Raw genomic sequence first — 19,718 nt, forward strand, 5'->3', positions numbered from 1 at the left:
GAGGGTGAGGGACGGCAGGCTCCCCGCTGAACAGGGAGCCCAATGCAGGTCTCCATCCCAGGACCTGAGCCTAAAGCAGATGCTTAACTGACTGAACCACGCAAGCGCCCATCTGCTGTATTGTTGATAGAGTATTTCCATGCTGAAATCTGGCTGCTATTTTAGTATATATGAGATGTTAATCACAAATTTCCTTTTCTAATGAGAATCTTTTCTCTTTTACAGGGGATCTTTCCTGCAAATTACATTCACTTGAAAAAGGCAATTGTCAGTAATAGGGGGTGAGTAGTTGACCTTACTATATTTATTTATAATTTTTATAGGTTGCAGAGGAAGGTTTTTTGTTTTTGGTTTGTAGTATAAAATATGCTATTAACATGTTTTCCTGCCAAAAAATAAATTTGCTTTATTGCTTTATCATATATATAATTCTGAGGACATAACCACTTCTTAAAATACCGACAATTTTAATCTGTTTTCTTGTATACTGGAAAGGTAACTTGGGGTGTTGTGAATTTTATAAAAACAATTATGCATGCAGCATATTTTTTACAATAATTTACATTTTGAGAATAGTTTCTGATAGGATAACAAGCACAATCTCTGATAGAAGAGAGACAAGATGTAAAATATCAAAATGTTAACATTTGTTATTTTTGCACATTCAGATTATGAGTGATTTTTAGAAATTCTTTACTGTCATGCCCTAATTTTAAAAGTAATAAGTATGTATTACTATAAAATTGTGATTTTATTTTTCAAAATTTATCATTTTAAAATATAAAATTTAAGATACTATATGATAGCTTTTGGTACTAGAAATAATATTTTTGAACAGAGGTTGAGGAAGCATCAGAGTTTAGTTAGGGTTGAGTCAGGAAAAGAGAAACTTATGAGTCACTTTTTAAGCTAGAATTTAATGTAGGGAATTGTTTACACACCTGTTTGAAAAATGAAAGAAAAAAGAGGAAATATCGATATAACCCAAAATAATAACTGCAGAAAGAAGTCTATACTCTAATGGCTGGAAACAAAAGATAATGGGTTGGTGATACCAGAACTCAGGAACTTGGAAGATGGATCTTGAGACACTGGAGCTCAAATTCTGAGGAGAGGACATCACATGGCTGCTGCTGGAATGTATGTAGAAGAGCAGTGAGGCCGTTTCTGGGAATGTCAAAAGCAACTGGAGGCTGGAACCAGTTTTCTCTGGTGGAACAGTTTACAAGAATAGCAGAAAACACTTCTTATTTCCTTTTCCCCAGTATCTTTCTAGTGCCCCCCCACCAGACAAAGGAGTTTGTGAGGCAAAGTTGGCAAATTCCAGCCTCAGAATCAGTGCTTAGAAGGGTGGATTTAGAGATGAGAAGTATTAGTAAGTGACTGGTATGTCTTCTAAGATATAATTTGTTATTGAGGCATAGTAAGACAAATAACTAAGAAGATTTTGATATGAATGCATGACCAGCATACTCTTTATTGTTCCCCTTCTTCTTTTATAAAATATCAGACAGAAGGATATAGAGACAGGAAACTCGAAAATCCTTTCAGTGAACCTTTGCAACATATAATCTACTACTTCAAATTTATAGGTAAGAACTGCCAAAAGCATCAAGATTGGATAGAAGTTGTATGGAAAAAGGAAAAGGGAGTGTCTAGGAAGGCATATATTTCTGAAAGTACTAATAAAATACATTTTCTGAATGTGAATGTCTCACCTTGAAACACAAAAATAATACCCCTAATTTATAACACTTAGTTTAATAATGGGACTGATGAGAACTGAAATGTGACAGAAACTACATGGAAGTGAGATGAGAAAAGGAGGTAGAATGTTTGGGATCGAGAAATACAGTGCCTCAGAAGATGCCAGCAAAATCATATATTTCCTGATAATAAGGGACTTATCTTAAATCGAGGAGCAATGTTCCTATTTATAATAGTTGTAAAGGAAATTGGGGACCACTTTGCTAGCAGAAAATCCATACCTAGATTCAGTTTGTTTCAGGAAGGCAAAGGAGATACAGCTTAAAGAATTATATAGAGCAGCCATATTTGTAGGAAGCACTCTTTCTCCAAGGGAGCAGAGAAACAGTCTTTTTGATATACATCTTAGAAAGCTACATAGAATCAATTCAGTTTACAAACCTCTTGCAGTTTGATGGTCCAGAATTATATTTCTAAAATCTGAAGAAAGCATTTAAAAAATTGTCTTCAGGTGTTGAGGAGCAGTCAATGTAGGAGGATCTTCTTTCCCCAAGTTTTTATTTAAATTCCAGTTAACATACAGTGTAATATTAATTTCAGGTGCAGAATTGAGTGATTCAACACTTCCATACAACACCCAGTGCTCATCACAAGTGCCCTCATTAATCCCCATCATCTATTTCACCCATTTCCCCACCCCTCACCCTCTGCAACCAGTTTTTTCTCTATAGTTAAGAGTCTGTCTCTTGGTTTGCTTCTCTCTCTTTTCTTCAAATGTAGGGAGGATCTTGAGGAACTTTGATTCTTGAAGGAAGGGGGGATGCATATGGGAAGAGTTCATGTTTACTTTGACTTTTCTTTCCCCACAGAAAATTCTTCAGTTTGCTGTGATGTGGTGCAGCAAGCAGATACCAAACAGAAAGTGGTAGTCTTTCAGGGATGAGGAAACAGATGTTGGAGTTTGGAGCTCTCAGGGAGACTGATAAGAAGTACTGTATGGTGACTAACATAATATAATAAAAAATCATTAAAAAAAAAAGAAGAGGTTAAAACCCAGGGAGTAGAGAACCTCAGAGAATTAGGACCTTAACCTGCTTACAGATTCCCCCTAAGTACTTGAATGAGTTCTAGCTTCTTTTGGGCTGTGTAAGGCTCCAGGAATCTTAGTAGAACAGTACAGCTTGCAAATTGAGTAGACTTTACCAGCCACTTAATATTGGTGAAAAAATATTAGCGTTCAGGGACTGGCAAGTTATAGGGGCCTTGGTAAAATATTTGGGCCTTCTGTTGAGATCCCTAAAGGAACATACCCTATATGTAGGGCCATGCCCTTGGATAAAGGAACAAACCAAAGGTATGTGGGCAAAAGTGAAATGGTCCACTCCTCACAAAGTGTAAACCTCTGAAAACACAAAGGATGTTAGAAGAACAAATGAAAACACTCAATACTATCATCCAGAAATAGAAACTTATAATGGGTTAGTGTATTTCCCATTTCGTATGGTATTTTTACTTTGTTCCCTGTTGTAAGTTAATTCTCTTTTATCCTTTTCCCCTCACTCTTATAAATACTACCTTGATGATATATCTCTTTTTAGTATCTTTTTTCCTCCTTAATTTCTGTGACGATTCTTGTTTCCATTCTTCTTCTTGGGCCCACCTTTTTTATACTTTTCAGACTCCTATTCCTATTCCAAGCCCTTAAATACTATTAATTCATAAGCTTTGTCTCTAATCCTTTACATGCAAAGTGTGCCTGTCTTGTTCAGGTATAGTAAGGCAGATGCTTTGACTACAGTGTGTGGAGGTGAGATCAGTAAAAGGAGAGGAGTCCAGAGTGGCAGCAAGGGGATAAATATTGTCAGGCCTTGTTTGCCATGTCAGGGGTGTTATCTTTTATTGAATGAGCCAGGGAGCCACTAAAAACTTTCAGAAGGAGAAGGGACATGTGTAATTTTAAAAATGTTATTCTAGGCTGCTTTGTTGAGACTAGAACTATAGTGGGGCAAGATCAGAAACAAGGAGACTTGGTAGAATATTATAGGAGCCCATGGAAGACAAAATGATAACTTGGATTCATGTATTCACTGGAATGATAAGAAGAGGTAAGGTGCAGTATATATTTTGAAGTTAGAGCTGGATTTCCCGAGCATGTAGAGGAGACAAAGAGGAATTGAAGATGACTCCAGGATTTTTTGTCTCAATAACTGTGAGGATGTGGTTGCCATTCACTGAAATGTGGAAGTTTGGGAAGGGATATGTTTTGGAGAGGAAATCAAAGGATTCAATTTTGGATATGTTAAATTTGAAATGACTCTTAGATACGCAGGTAAAGATGTCAGATAAGCAGTTGACTGTATGAATGTGGAGTTCTGGGGAGATTTTGGAGCTTCAGACATAGATTTGGAAGTCACCAGCATTCAAATGATATTTAAAGCTGTAGGGCTGGATACGAACAGAAAAGGAATTATTATAGATGAAGAAGAAGTGAGGTAAAGACAGAGTGCTGGGAAACTGTAGTGTTTAAAGATAGGATGAAGAGGAGAATCAGTGAAAAGAATCTGAAAAGTTGTAGCCAGGGAGGTAGGTAGGTAATGAAACAGTAGGGTCTTGGAGACCAATAAAAAAAATATTTAGAGGACAGACTAATTAAATATGTCTGGTGTTGAAATTGAGTAAGAATGAAGATCTTGTTAGGAACAGTGTAGAGTGGTAAGAGTGAAAGCCTGATAAGAGATTTGAGAAAGAATGAAAAAAGAGTAAGTAGGAAACAGTAAAGACTCAAGTTATGGCCCTTCCACCGTAACTGAATGGCAGATGCAACATTCTTGGTTTGGGGATAATTTTTCTGTGTAGTCCTTTAAAAAAAAAAATCATCTAGGGCACCTGGGTGGCTCAGTCGGTTAAGTGTCTGACTCTTGATTTCAGCTCAGTTCATGATTTCAGGGTCATGAGAGCGAGCTCCATGTTGGGTTCCTCACTCAGTGGGCAGTCTGCTTGAGATTCTCTCTCTCTCTCTCTCTGCCCCTCCCCCTGCTCTCTGTCTCTGTCTCTCTCTCTCTCTCTCTCTCTCTCTCACACACACACACACACACACACTCTTTCTCTCTCTCTTTCTCTTTCTCAAATAAATAAATGTTTAAAAAATCATCTGATTCAAAGTAAGTCAGTTAGAGAAAGACAAATACCATATGATTTCAGTCATGTAGGATTTAAGAAACAAAACAAATGAACATAGGGGAAGTGAAGGAAAAATAAAATAAGATAAAAACAGAGGGAAGCAAACCATAAGAGACTCAACTTTAGAGAACCAACTGAGGGTTGCTGGAGGGGGCATACGTGGGGAATGGGCTAAATGGGTGATGGACATTAAGGAGGGCACTTTCTGTGATGAGCACTGGGTGTTATATGTAAGTGCTGAATCACTAAATTCTACTCCTGAAACCAATACTACACTATATATTAACTAACTTGAATTTAAATTAAAAAAAAAATCATCTGTATAACATCCCAGTGGGTGTTATACGCAACTAATGAGTCATGGAACTTTACATCAAAAACCAGGGATGTACTGTATGGTGACTAACATAATAAAAAATATTATTATAATAAAAAATCATCTGATTCTTCTTATCTAGTTTTTTATTTTGAACAGTTTCAAATCTATAGACAGGTTACAAGAATAATATAAGCAACACTTACATCCATTCCCCTAGATTAACCAGTTACCAACATTTTTCCATATTGAACTCATTTTCTTCCCCCAGCCCTGCTTTTAACTGGGATAGGCTGGTGATGGGTAGTAAGGAGGGCACGTATTACATGGTGCACTGGGTGTTATACGCAACTAATGAATCATCAAACATCACATCAAAAACCAGGGATGTACTGTATGGTGACTAACATAATAAAAAAATTATATAAAAAAGTAAGTTTTAGACATTCTGAGACTTCACTGTTAAGTATTTGAGTATGTATCTTCTAAGAAAAAGGACATTCCTCATGTAGTCACAATATAATTGTTATATTTGAGAAATTTAAATGATACAAATAGTACTTATGAAATATCTAGTTCATATTCAAATATCCCTAATTTTCCCCAAGAATGTCCTTTATAACGGTTTTTGTCTATTTGCTTTTTTTGGTGGGGGTATTCCAGGTACCAATCAAGAATTAAGTATTGTCAGGCTTCCAGTTATGGATTGATTAAGTCATGGGGAATAAAGGTACAGCATAAAGAATGTAGTCAGTGATACTGTAAAAGTGTTATATGGTGACAGAAATTGTGGTGAGCATAGCATAATGTATAGAGATGTTGAATCACCATGTTGTACACCTGAAACTAATGTAATATTCCACGTCAACTATACTCAAATAAAAAAAATTTTTTTAAACTTCATTATTGGTATAGAAATGCAACAGATTTCTGTACATTGATTTTGTACCCTGCAACTTGACTAAATTTGTGTATCAGTTCTAGCAGTTTTTTGGTAGAGTCTTTTGGGTTTCTACATAGAGTATCATGTCATCTGCAAAGAGTCAAAGTTTGACTTCTTCCTTGCCAATTTTGATGCCTTTTATTTCTTTTTGTTGTCTGGTTGCTGAGGCTAGGACTTCCGGTGCTATGTTAAACAACAGTAGTGAGACTGGATATCCCTTTTGTGTTTCTGAAAAGGATTTTTCCCCCTTTAGCGGAAAAGCTCTCAGTTTTTCCCCACTGAGGATGATATTAGCTTTGTGTTTTTTGTGTATGGCCTTCATTATGTTGAACTATGTTCCCTCTGAACCTATTTTGTTGAGGGTCTTTATCATGAATGTATGTTGTACTTTGTCAAATGCTTTTTCTGCATCTGTTGAGAAGATCATATGGTTCTTATCCTTACTTTTATTAATGTGTATCACATTGATTGATTTGCAAATGTTGAACCACCCTTGCAACCCAGGAATAAATCCCACTTGATCTTGGTGAATGATTCTTTTAATGTACTGTTGAACTCTGTTTGCTAGTATTTTGTTGAGAATTTTTACATCCATGTTCAGCAGGGATATTGGCCTCTAGTTGTTTTTTTAGTGGGGTCTTTGTCTGGTTTTGGAATCAGGATAATGCTGGCCTCATGGAATGATTTTGGAAGTTCTCCTTCCATTTCTATTTTTTGGAACAGTTTCAGAAGAATAGGTATTAACTCTTCTTAAGGAATAATGCAGAGGATCATAGGGAAAGGGAGGGAAAACCGAATGGGAAGAAATCAGAGAGGGAGATAAACCACGAGAGACTCTTGACTTCAGGAAACAAACTGAGGGTTGCGGAAAGGGAGGTGGGTGGGGGGACGGGGTAAAGGGTGATGGGTATTAAGGAGGGCACTTGTGGTGAGCACTGGGTATTATACTGAACTAACGAATCATTGAACATTACATCAAAAACTAAATGTCTTAGGAATCTACAAGAACAAAGTGTTTCTATCAATAACCTAGCTTCCAGAAGGAAATGTAGATACAATTAAATGTCCTTATAACCTGCGACCCATTGACAGATACTTGAAGCCAGCAGACTGTAGTGTTCCTCCATGAAGCTCCCAACTATCTTCATATTAATGCCTTGCTAGAGGGAAAGACAACCTTAACTCGACAATGGCAAGGCTTCCAGTATCCTGAGTCTTTAACATGAAAATCCTTTTGAAAACCTTCCTTTTCCTTACCTCCTCCACCCCACAGTATATAATCAGCCACCCCTCACCACCCCTCGCAACACCAGTGTCACAGCTCTTTCTGCCCACAGGTCCTGTCCCTGTGCTTTAATAAACCACCATTTTGCACCAAACAAAAAACTAATGATGTTTTATATGCTGGCTAACTGAATTTAAATTTAAAAAAATAAAAAAGAAGAGAGAGAAAAAAGATGGTGGAGGAGTAGGAGACCCCTGTTTCAGCTGGTCCCCTGAGTCGAGCTGGATATGTACCAGACCATCCTGAAAACCCATGGAATTAGCCTGAGACACAGGAAGATACATCTGGATCTCTACAAACGAACATCTCCAACGCTGAATATTGAGGTACGAAGCGGGGAGCTGTGAATCCGCGCACAGATATCAGTAGATAAATGGAATGGGGGAGGGAGCCACCACGCTTGGGCGCCGGGAAGCGGTAGCCACCTGCACTGGGGAGTGGTCCGGACTCGAAGACCAGGCTCGAGGGCCAGCACCCACGAGAAAGCAGGTTGAGACCGTGAGCCTGGGAACGTGCGAGTGACCAGAGTGAAAACCAGAGCTCCGGAGCGCTCACTGGAACTGGACTAAAACCGAGAGCTTGGGAGCAGGCATGTCCAAACTGAAAACTGGAGCTCCAGAGCGCACACTCGAACTAGACTGAAACCGAGAGCTCGGGAGCACGCGCATGACCTGACTGAAAACCAGGGCTCTGGAGCGCTCACTGGAACCGGACTGATACCGGGAGCTCGGAAGGGCGTACGAGACCAGACTGAAAACCAGTGCCCCAGAGTTTGCGCGAACCACACTGAAACAGAGCTCGGGAGTGTGCAGGAACCAGGAGTGGCTGGCGGTGTTAGAAACACAAAGGACAGAGACGTGCCGGCCCTGGAAGTGAGGGCTGGGACACAGGCTGTGGGGCCCGCAACGCCGGATGCTGCAGGTTTTTTGGCAGCACCGACAGAAACAGAGTTAAAGTGGCCAAGAGAGCTCAGTGGAGAGTGGACTGTGATCTCTCTGTTCTGAGACAGAGGCTAGGATACGGCCACTGCTGCTCTCTCGAAGAGTCACAGAAAACTGCCAGGGAAAGCTGCCAGAGAACAAAAGCCTGGAAATACCAGCTCACATTGTGCCCATTTCCATCCCCCCTTGCAGAGGACAGGGTGACTCTACCCAAATAGGGTTGCCTGAGTATCAGTGCGACAGACCCCTCCCCCAGAAGGCAAGCTGAAAAATCAAGAAGCCCACATCCCTAAGGTTCCTATAAAACAAGTACACACTGCCTGGGTCCTGGTCGATAATTTGGGCTCTGGGCATCCCCGCAACCTCTCCTCATCAGAATAAAGAGGAGGAGAAATCCCCCCCAGCAAAGAAAAGATAATGAGTCTGTGGCCTCTGCCACAGAACTGATGGATATGGATATAACCGAATTGTCAGAAATGGAGTTCAGAGTAACAATGGTCAAGATGATGTGTAGACTTGAAAAAAATATTAACGAAAATATTAACGAGAATATAGAATCTCTAACGGCGGAAATGAGAGCGAATCTGGCAGAAATTAATGCTATGAATCAAATGCAGACAAAACTAGCTGCTCTGACGGCCAGAGTAAATGAGGCAGAAGAACGAATTAGTGAATTGGAGGATGGGATGGTAGAAGAGAAAGTTAAAACGGAAACTTGGTTCAAAAAAATCCAATCTCAAGAATGTAGATTACAGGAGGTTACTGACTCAGTGAAACGTTCCAATGTCAGAATCATCGGCATCCCCGAGGGGGTGGAGAAAGAGAGAGGTCTAGAAGAGAGATTTGAAAAATTGTAGCTGAAAACTTCCCTTATCTGACAAAGGAAAGAAGCATTCGTGTCCAAGAGGCAGAGAGGACCCCTCCCAAGGTCAACCACGGCAAACCTACACCACGTCACGTCATAATGCAATTTGCAGATATTAGATCCAAGGATACAGTATTAAGTGGCCAGGGCAAAAAAATTTCTCACGTACACAGGAAAAAATATCAGAATAATGTCACAACTGTCTACAGAGACATGGCAGGCTACGAAGGGGTGGCAGCATATTTTCAAAGCTCTATCCAAGAAAAACATGCCGCCAAGGATCCTTTATCCAGCAAGGCTGTCATTCAGAATTGATGGAGAGATGAGGACCTTCCAGGATCAGCAGAAACTGAAGGAATTCGTAACCACGAAACCAGCCGTACAGGAGATATTAAGGGGGGTTCTATAAAAGTAAAAAGGCCCCAAGAGTGATACAGAACAGAAATTTACAATCTATAGAAACAAAGACTTCACAGGCAACATGATATCATTAAAATCACATCTCTCAGTAATCACTCTCAATGTGAATGGCCTAAATGCTCCCATCAAACGCCACAGAGTTGCACATTGCATAATAAGACATGAACCATCCGTTGTCTACAAGAGACTCATCTTGAACCTAAGGATACATCCAGAAAGTGAAGGGATGGAAAACCATTTCTCCTGCCAGTGAACCTCAAAAGAAAGCTGGGGTAGCAATTCACACATCAGACAGATTAGATTTTAAACTAAATACTGTAGTTAGAGATACAGAAGGACACTATATTATTCGTAAAGGATGTATCCAACAGGTGGAAATGACAATTATAAATATTTATGTCCCCAACAGGGGAACAGCTAGATACACAAGCCAACTCTTAACCAGAATAAAGAGACATGTAGATAATAATACGTTATTAGTAGGGGACCTCAACAACCCACTATCAGCAATAGATCACCTAAGCAGAAAATCAACAAAGAAACAAGAGCTTTGAATGACATACTAGACCAGATGGACCTCATAGGTATATACAGAACACTACACCCCAGAACAACAGAATACTCATTCTTTTCGAATGCACATGGAAGTTTCTCCAGAATAGACCGTATACTGGGTCGCAAAACAGGTCTCAACTGATACCAAAAGACTGAAATTATTCCTTGCATATTTTAAGACCACAATGCTTTGAAACTGGAACTCAATCACAAGGAAAAATTTGGAAGAAACTCAAACACTTGGAAACTAAGAACCATCCTGCTCAAGAATGATTGGGTAAACCAGGAAATTAAAAAACAATTTAAACAATTTATGGAGACCAATGAGAATGAAAACACAGTGGTCCAAAACCTATGGGACACTACAAAGGCAGTCCTAAGGGGAAATGTACATAGACATCCAAGCCTCACTCAAAAGAATAGAAAAATCTAAAATGCAGTTTTTATATTCTTACCTCAAGAAGTTGGAACAGGAGCAGATGAATAGGCCTAATCCACGCACGAGAAAGCAGTTGATCAAAATTAGAGCAGATATCAATGAATTAGAAAGCAGGAGCACTGTAGAGCAGATCAACAGAACTAGAAGCTCGTTCTTTGAAAGAATAAATAAAATCGATAAGCCACTGGCAAAACTTATTCAAAAGAATAGAGAAAGGACCCAAATTAACAAAATTATGAATGAAAAGGGAGAGGTCACAACCAATACCAATGAAATAGTTAGGATCATTAGAAACTTGTATCAACAGCTTTATGCCAATAAATTAAATAATCTGGAAGAAATGGATGACTTTCTGGAAACCTATAAACTATGAAGACTGAAACAGGAAGAAATTGATTTTTTAAGCAGACTGATTAGTTATTAAGAGAGTGAAGCAGCTATCAGAAGCCTCTGGAAAAACAAGACTCCAGGGCCTGATGGATTTCCCGGGAATTCTACCAAACATTGAAAGAAGAAATAATACCTATTCTCCTGAAGCTGTTTCAAAATTAGAAACAGAAGGAAAACTACCAAATTCATTCTATGAGGCCAATGTTACCTTGATCCCCAAACCAGGTAAAGACCCCATCAAAAAGGAGAATTACAGGCCGATATCCCTGATGAGTATGGACACCAAAATTCTTAACAACATCCTAGCTAATATTATCCAACAGTACATTAATAGGATTATCCAACATGACCAAGTGGGATTCATCCCTAGGATGCAAGGGTGGTTCAACTTTCACAAATTGATTCGTGTGATAGATCGTATCAACAAGAAAAGAGTCAAAAACCATATGAACCTCTCAATAGATGCAGAAAAAGCATTTGACAAAATACAGCATCCTTTCCTGATTAAAACCCTTCGAGTGTAGGGATTGAGGGTACATTCCTCAATTTCATAAAAACCATCTATGAAAAGACTACAGTGAATATCATTCTCAATGGGGAAAAGCTGGAAGCCTTTCCCTTAAGATCAGGAACACGACAAGGATGCCCACTCTCGCCATTATTATTCAACCTGTACTAGAAGTCCTTGCAACAGCAATCAGACAACAAAAAGGGATAAAAGGTATCCAAATCGGCAAAGAAGAAGTCAAACTCTCTCTCTTCGCAGATGACATGATACTCTATATGGAAAACCCAAAAGAATCCACCCCCAAACTATTAGAAGTTATAGAGCAATTCAGTAATGTGGCGGGATACAAAATCAGTGCTCAGAAATCAGTTGCATTTTTATACACAAATAATGAGACTGAAGAAAGAGAAATTAGGGAATCCATCCCATTTACAATAGCACCAAAAATCATACAGTATCTTGAAATTAACTACAGATGTAAAGGAGCTATATTCTAGAAACTACAAATCACTCTTGAAAGACATTGAAGAAGACACAAAAAGGTGGAAAAATAGTCCATGCTCATGGATCGGAAGAATTAACATAATTAAAATGTCTATGGTACCCAGAGCAATCTACACTTTCAATGCCATCCTGATCAAAATACCAATGACATTTTTCAAAGAACTGGAACAAATAGTCCTTAAGTTTGTATGGAACCAGGAAAGGCCCCGAATCGCCAAGGAACTATTGAAAAGGAAAAACAAAGCTGGGGGCATCACAATGCCGGATTTCGAGCTGTACTACAAAGCTGTGATCACAAAGACAGCATGGTACTGGCACAAAAACAGACACATAGACCAATGGAACAGAACAGAAAACCCAGAAATGGACCCTCAGCTCTTTGGGCAGCTAATTTTTGACAAAGCAGGAAAAAATATCCAGTGGAAAGAAGACAGTCTCTTCGATAAATGGTGCTGGGAAAATTGGACAGCTACATGCAAAAGAATGAAACTTGACCGCTCTCTCACACCATACACAAAGATAAACTCCAAATGGATGAAAAAACTTGATGTCAGACAGGAATCCATCAAAATCCTAGAGGAGAACATAGGTAGGAACCTCTATGACATCAGCCACAGCAACTTTTTTCATGACACATCTCCAAAGGCAAGAGGAACAAAAGAAAAGATGAACTTGTGGGACTTCATCAAGATAAAAAGCTTCTGCACAGCCAAGAAAACAGTCAGCCCATGGAATGGGAGAAGATATTTGCGAATGATGTTACAGATATAAGACTGGTATCCAAGATCTACAAAGAACTTCTCAAACTCAATACACAAGAAACAAAGAAATCATAAAATGGGCAGAAGATATGAACAGACACTTTTCCAATGATTACATACAAATGGCTAACAGACACATGAAAAACTGTTCAAAATCATTAGCCATCAGAGAAATTCAAATCAAAACCACACTAAGATACCACCTTACGACAGTTAGAGTGGCAAAAATTGACAAGGCAAGAGACAACAAATGTTGGAGAGGATGTGGAGAAAGGTGATCCTTCTTACATTGTTGGTGGGAATGCAAGTACGTACAGCCACTCTGGAAAATAGTGTGGAGGTCCCTTAAAAAGTTAAAAATTGAGCTACCCTATGACCCAGCAATTGCACTACTGGTTGTTTACCCCAAAGATAAAGACGTACTGAAGAGAAGGGCCTTATGCACCGCAATGTTCGTAGCAGCATTGTGCGCAATAGTTAAATCATGGAAGGAACCGAGATGCCCTTCAACAGATGACTGGATAAAGAAGATATTGTCCACTTTTTGGGAGGGATTTAAGATGGCGGAGGAGTAGGGGAACCCTTTTTCAGCCGGTCCCCTAAGTCCAGTTGGATAGGTACCAGACCAGTCTGAACATCCACGGAATCAGCTTGAGATGTAGGAATTTACATCTGGATCTCTACAAATGAACATCTCCAGCGCTGAGTATTGAGGTACGAAGTGGGGAGCCATAAAACCGCGCACAGATATCAGAAGAATAATGGAATGGGGAGGAGCCGCCTCGTTCGGGTGCCGGGAAGCGGTAGCCACCTGCATGGGGGAGCCGGCGGACTCGAGGACCAGCACCTGCGAGAGAGCAGACTGAGACCGTGAGCCGGGGAATGCGCGCGACAAGACTGAAAACCGAAGCTCTGGTGCGCTCACTGGAACCAGACTGAGACCGGGAGTTCCAGGAGCGTGCAGGGGCGGCTGGCAGTGTTAGAAACACAAAGGACAGAGATGTGCCGGCCCTGGAAGTGAGGGCTAGGATGCCGGGTGTGGGGCGCACATCCAGGGACGCTGCAGGGTTGAGTAGCACCAATAGTAACAGAGTTAAAGTGGCTAGAACATCAGTGGAGAACGGTCCGTGATCCCTCTGTTCTGAGACAGAGGCTGAGATTTGGCTACTACTGCTCTGACTCTCAGAAGAGGCACAGCAAACTGCCAGGGAAAGCCGCCGGAGAACAGAAGCCTGGAAATACCAGCTCACAGTGTGCCCATCCCCATCCCCCCTCGCAGGGGACAGGGAGACTCTACCCAAACAGGGTTGCCTGAGTATTGGTGCAGTGGCCCCTCCCCCAGAAGGCAGGCTGAAGAATCAAGAAGCCCACATCCCTAAGATCCCTCTAAAACAAGGGCGCACAACCTGGGTTCTGGTCAATAATTTGGGCTCTGGACAACCCCGCAACCTCTCCTCATCAGAATGATGAGAAGGAGAAATACCCCCCAGCAAAGAAAAGACAATGAGACTGTGGCCTCTGCCACTGAACTAATGGATATGGATATAACCAAATTAATCAGAAATGGAATTCAGAGTAACAATGGTCAAGATGATGTGTAGAGTTGAGAAAAGTATTAACGAAAATGTTAAGGAGAATATAGAATCTCTAAGGGTGGAAATGAGAGTGAATCTGGCCGAAATTAAAAATTTTATGAGCCAAATGCAGTCAAAACTAGAGGCTCTGACGGCCAGGGTGAATGAGGCAGAAGACATATCAGTGAATTGGAGGATGTGTTAGTAGAAGAGAAAGCAAAAGAGAATCTGGACTCAATAAAATCCACGCTCAGGAATGTAGGTTACGGGAGATTACTGACTCAATGAAATGTTCCAATGTCAGAATCATCGGCATCCCCGAGGGGGTGGAGAAAAACAGAGGTCTAGAAGAGATATTTGAACAAATTGTAGCTGAAAACTTCCCTAATCGTGCAAGGGAAACAAACATTCGTGTCCATGAGGCAGAGAGGACCCCTCCAAGCTCAACCACGACAAAACTATGCCACGTCACGTCATAGTGCATTTCGCAAATGTTAGATCCAAGGATACAGTATTGAAAGCGGCCAGGGCAAAGAAATTTCTCATGTACCAGGCAAAGGTATCAGAATTACGTCAGACCTGTCTAACAGACCTGGAATGAGAGAAAGGGTTGAGGGGGGCATTTTTAAAGCTCTTTCAGAAAAAAACATGCAGCCAAGGATCCTCTATCCAGCAAGGCTGTCATTCAGAATGGATGGAGAAATAAAGACCTTCCAGAATCTCCAGTCATTGACCAATGTCGTAACCACGAAACCAGCCCTACAGGAGATATTAAGGGGGGTTCTATAAAAGTAAAAAGGCCCCAAGAATGATACAGAACAGAAAGTCACAATCTATACAAACAAAGACTTTACTGGCCATATGGCATCATTAAAATCATCTCTCTCTCTTTTTTTTAAGATTTTATTTATTTATTTGACAGAGAGAGAGACAGCCAGTGAGAGAGGGAACACAAGCAGGGGGAGTGGGAGAGGGAGAAGCAGGCTCCCAGCGGAGGAGCCTGATGCGGGGCTCGATCCCAGATCGCTGGGATCATGCCCTGAGCCAAAGGCAGACGCTTAATGACTGAGCCACCCAGGCGCCCCTAAAATCATATCTCTTAATAATCAGTCTCAATGTAAATGGCCTAAATGCTCCCATAAAACACAACAGGGTTGCAGATTGGATAAAAAGACATGACCCATCCATTTGCTGTCTACAAGAGACTCATTTTGAACCTAAGGATACATTCAGACTGAAAGTAAAGGGATGGAATACCATCTTTCATGCCAGTGGACCTCAAAAGAAAGCTGGGGTAGCAATTCTCATATCAGACAGATTGGATTTTAAACTAAACACTGTAGGTAGAGATACAGAAGGGCACTATATTATTCTTAAGGGCTGTATCCAACAAGTGGATATGACAATTATAAATATCTATGCCCCCAACAGGGGAGCAGCAAGATACACAAGCCAACTCTTAACCAGAATAAAGAGACATATAGATAAAAATACGTTAATAGTAGGGGACCTCAACACTCCACTATCAGAAATAGATCACCCATGCAGAAAATCGACAAAGAAACAAGGGCTCTGAATGCCATACTCGATGAGTTGGACCTCATATATATATATAGAACATTTCACCCCAGAAAGAAAGAATACTCATTCCATTCTAATGCCCATGGAACATTCTCAAGAATAGACCATGTTCTGGGACACAAAACAGGTCTCAACCGATACCAAAAGACTGAAATTATTCCCTGCATATCCTCAGACCACAACGCTTTGAAATTGGAACTCAACCACAAGGAAAAATTTGAAAGAAACTCAAACACTTGGAGACTAAGAACCATCCTGCTCAGGAATGAGTCAATAAACCAGGAAATCAAAAATCAATTTAAACAATTTATGGAGACGAATGAGAATGAAAACATAATGGTTCAAAACCTATGGGACACTGCAAAGGCAGTCCTAAGGGGGAAATACATAGCCATCCAACCCTCACTCAAAAGAATAGGAAAATCTAAAATGCAGTTTTTATATTATCACCTCAAGAAGCTGGAACAGCAACAGAGGGACAGGCCTAATCCATGCACGAGGAAGCAGTTGACCAAGATTAGAGCAGAAATCAATGAATTAGAAACCAGGAGTATAGTAGAGCAGATCAACAAAATTAGAAGCTGGTTCTTTGAGAGAATCAATAAAATTGACAGACCACTGGCAAGGCTTATCCAAAAGAATAGAGATAGGACCCAAATTAATAAAATTATGAATGAAAAAGGAGAGGTCACAACCAACACCAATGAAGTTGGAAGGATAATTAGAAACTTTTATCAACAGCTATATGTCAATAAATTAAGCGATCTGGAAGAGATGGAGGACTTCCTGGAAACCTATAAACTACCAAGACTGAAACAGGCAGAAATTGATTTTTTAAACAGGCTAATTAATTATGAAGAGATTGTATCAGTGATAAACAGCCTTCCTAAAAATAAAACTCCAGGCCCGGATGGTTTTCCTGGGTATTCTACCAAACATTCAAAGAGGAAATAATACCTAGTCTCCCAAAGCTACTTCAAAAAAATAGAAACAGAAGGAAAGCTACCAAAGTCATTCTATGAGGCCAATGTTACCTTGATCCCCAAACCAGGCAAAGACCCCATCAAAAAGGAGAATTAGAGACCGATTTTCTTGAGGAATATGGACGCCAAAATCCTCAAAAAGACCCTTGCTAATAGAATCCAATAGTACATTAAAAGTATAATCCATCATGACCAAGTGGGATTCATCCCTGGGATGCAAGGGTGGTTCAACATTCACAAATCTATCAGTGCCTTAGATTTAATCCAGAAAAAAAATTCAAAAATCATGATTCTCTCAATAGATGCAGAAAAAGCATTTGACAAAATACAGCATCCTTTCCTGATTAAAACCATTCAGAGCGTAGGGATAGAGGGTCCATTCCTCAATCTCATAAAAACCATCAATGAAAAGCCTACAGCAAATATCCTTCACAATGGGGAAAAGCTGGAAGCCTTTCCCTTAAGATCAGGAACACGACAAGGATGCCCACTCTCGCCATTATTATTCAACATAGTACTAGAAGTCCTTGCAAAAGCAATCAGACAACAAAAAGGGTTAAAAGGTATCCAAATCGGCAAAGAAGAAGTCAAACTGTCTCTCTTCGCAGATGACATGATACTCTATATGGAAAACTCAAAATGATCCACTCCCATGCTAGTAGAAGTTATAGAGCAATTTAGTAATGTGGTGGGATACAAAATCAATGCACAGAAATCAGTTGCATTTCTATACACGAATAATGAGACTGAAGAAAAAGAAATTAGGGAATCCATCCCATTTCCAATAGCACCAAAAAGTATACGTTACCTTGGAATTAACGAGAGATGTAAAGGATCTATATTCTAAAACTATAAATCACTCTTGAAAGACATTGAAGAAGACACAAAAAGATGGGAAAATATTCCATGCTCATGGATCAGAAGAATTAACATAGTTAAAATGTCCATGCTACCCAGAGCATTCTACACTTTCAATGCTATCCCGATCAAAATACCGAGGACATTTTTCAAAGAACTGGATCAAATCGTCCTTAAATTTGTATGGATCCAGAAAGGGCCCCGAATCGCCAAGGAACTGTTGAAAAGGAAAAACAAAGCTGGGGGCATCACAATGCCAGATTTCGAGCTGTACTGCAAAGCTGTGATCACAAAGACAGTATGGTACTGGCACAAAAACAGACACACGGACCAATGGAAGAGAATAGAGAACCCAGAAATGGACCCTCAGCTCTTTGGGCAACTAATCTTTGATAAAGCAGGAAAAAACATACAGTGGAAAAAAGACAGTCTCTTCCATAAATGGTGATGGGAAAATTGGACAGCTACATGCAAATGAATGAAACTTGACCACTCTCTCACACCATACACGAAGATAAACTCCAAATGGATGAAAGACCTCGATGTGAGACAGGAATCCATCAAAATCCTAGTGGAGAACATAGGCAGCATCCTCTACGACATCGGCCAAAGCAATCTTTTTCATGACATATCTCCAAAGCAAGAGAAACAAAAGATAGAATGAACTTGTGGGACTTCATCAAGATAAAAAGCTTCTGCACAGCCAAGGAAACAGTCAAAAAAACTAAGAGGCAGCCCACGGAATGGGAGAAGATATTTGCAAATGATGCTACAGATAAAAGACTGGTACCCAAGATCTACAAAGAAATTCTCAAACTAAATACATGAGAAAGAAATACACAAATCATAAAATGGGCAGAAGATATGAACAGACACTTTTCCAATGATGACATACAAATGGCTAACAGACACATGAAAAAATGTTCAAAATCATTAGCCACCAGGGAAATTCAAATCAAAACCACACTAAGATACCACCTTACGCCAGTTAGAATCGTAAAAATTTACAAGGCAAGAAGCAACAATTGCCGGAGAGGATGTGGAGAAAGGGGATCCCTCCTACATTGTTGTTTTGGAATGCAAGTTGGTACAGCCACTCTGGAAAACAGTGTGGAGGTCCCTTAAAAAGTTAAAAATTGAGCTACTCTATGACCCAGGCATTGCACTACTGGGTATTTACCTCAAAGATACAGAGGTAGTGAAGAGAAGCGCCATATGCACCCCAATGTTCATAGCAGCATTGTCCACAATAGGTAAATTGTGTAAGGAGCCGAGATGCCCTTCAACAGATGACTGAATTAAGAAGATGTGGTCCATATATATAATGGAATATTACTCAGCTATCAAAAAGTACGATTTCTCAACATTTGCTGCAACACAGACGGCACTGGAGGAGATAATGCTAAGTGAAATAAGTCAAGCAGAGAAAGACAATTATCATATGGTTTCATTCATTTATGGAACATAAGAACTAGAAAGATCGGTAGGGGAAGAAAGGGATAAAGAACGGGGGGTAACCAGAAGGGGAAATGAAGCATGAGAGACTATGGACTCTGAGAAACTAACTGAGGGCTTTGGGGGGTCATGGGGGAATGGGATAGACTGGTGATGGGCAGTAAGGAGGGCACATATTGCATGGTGCACTGGGTGTTTTATACGTAACTAATGAATCATCGAACTTTACATCAAAAACCAGGGATGTACTGTATGGTGACTAACATAAAAAAAAAAGAAACCATATGATAGTTGTCTTTCTCTGTTTGACTGATTTTTAATTACGCTAAGTGAGATTATGTTACTCATGTGAAAGATGGGCAATCTCTGGGTCAGAGAGCACCATAGAATAGCATCAGCTTATGATCTTTTATATTATATTTATAATATGTATATATATTTATATTATGATCT

At 40.0% G+C, this 19,718-nt stretch overlaps 1 protein-coding gene across 2 annotated transcripts in view; it reads left to right on the top strand.

Annotated features, from left to right (window-relative positions):
- Positions 1-19,718, top strand: part of DOCK3 (dedicator of cytokinesis 3) — a 569,026-nt gene that overhangs the window by 174,741 nt on the left and 374,567 nt on the right. For both annotated transcript variants that reach the window (XM_057311740.1, XM_057311742.1), the window contains one exon: positions 226-281. In XM_057311740.1, the coding sequence (XP_057167723.1) occupies positions 226-281 (56 nt within the window). The remainder of the gene's footprint in view (positions 1-225; positions 282-19,718) is intronic.

Source organism: Ursus arctos, unplaced genomic scaffold, assembly GCF_023065955.2.
Source record: "Ursus arctos isolate Adak ecotype North America unplaced genomic scaffold, UrsArc2.0 scaffold_14, whole genome shotgun sequence".
Taxonomy (NCBI): domain Eukaryota; kingdom Metazoa; phylum Chordata; class Mammalia; order Carnivora; family Ursidae; genus Ursus; species Ursus arctos.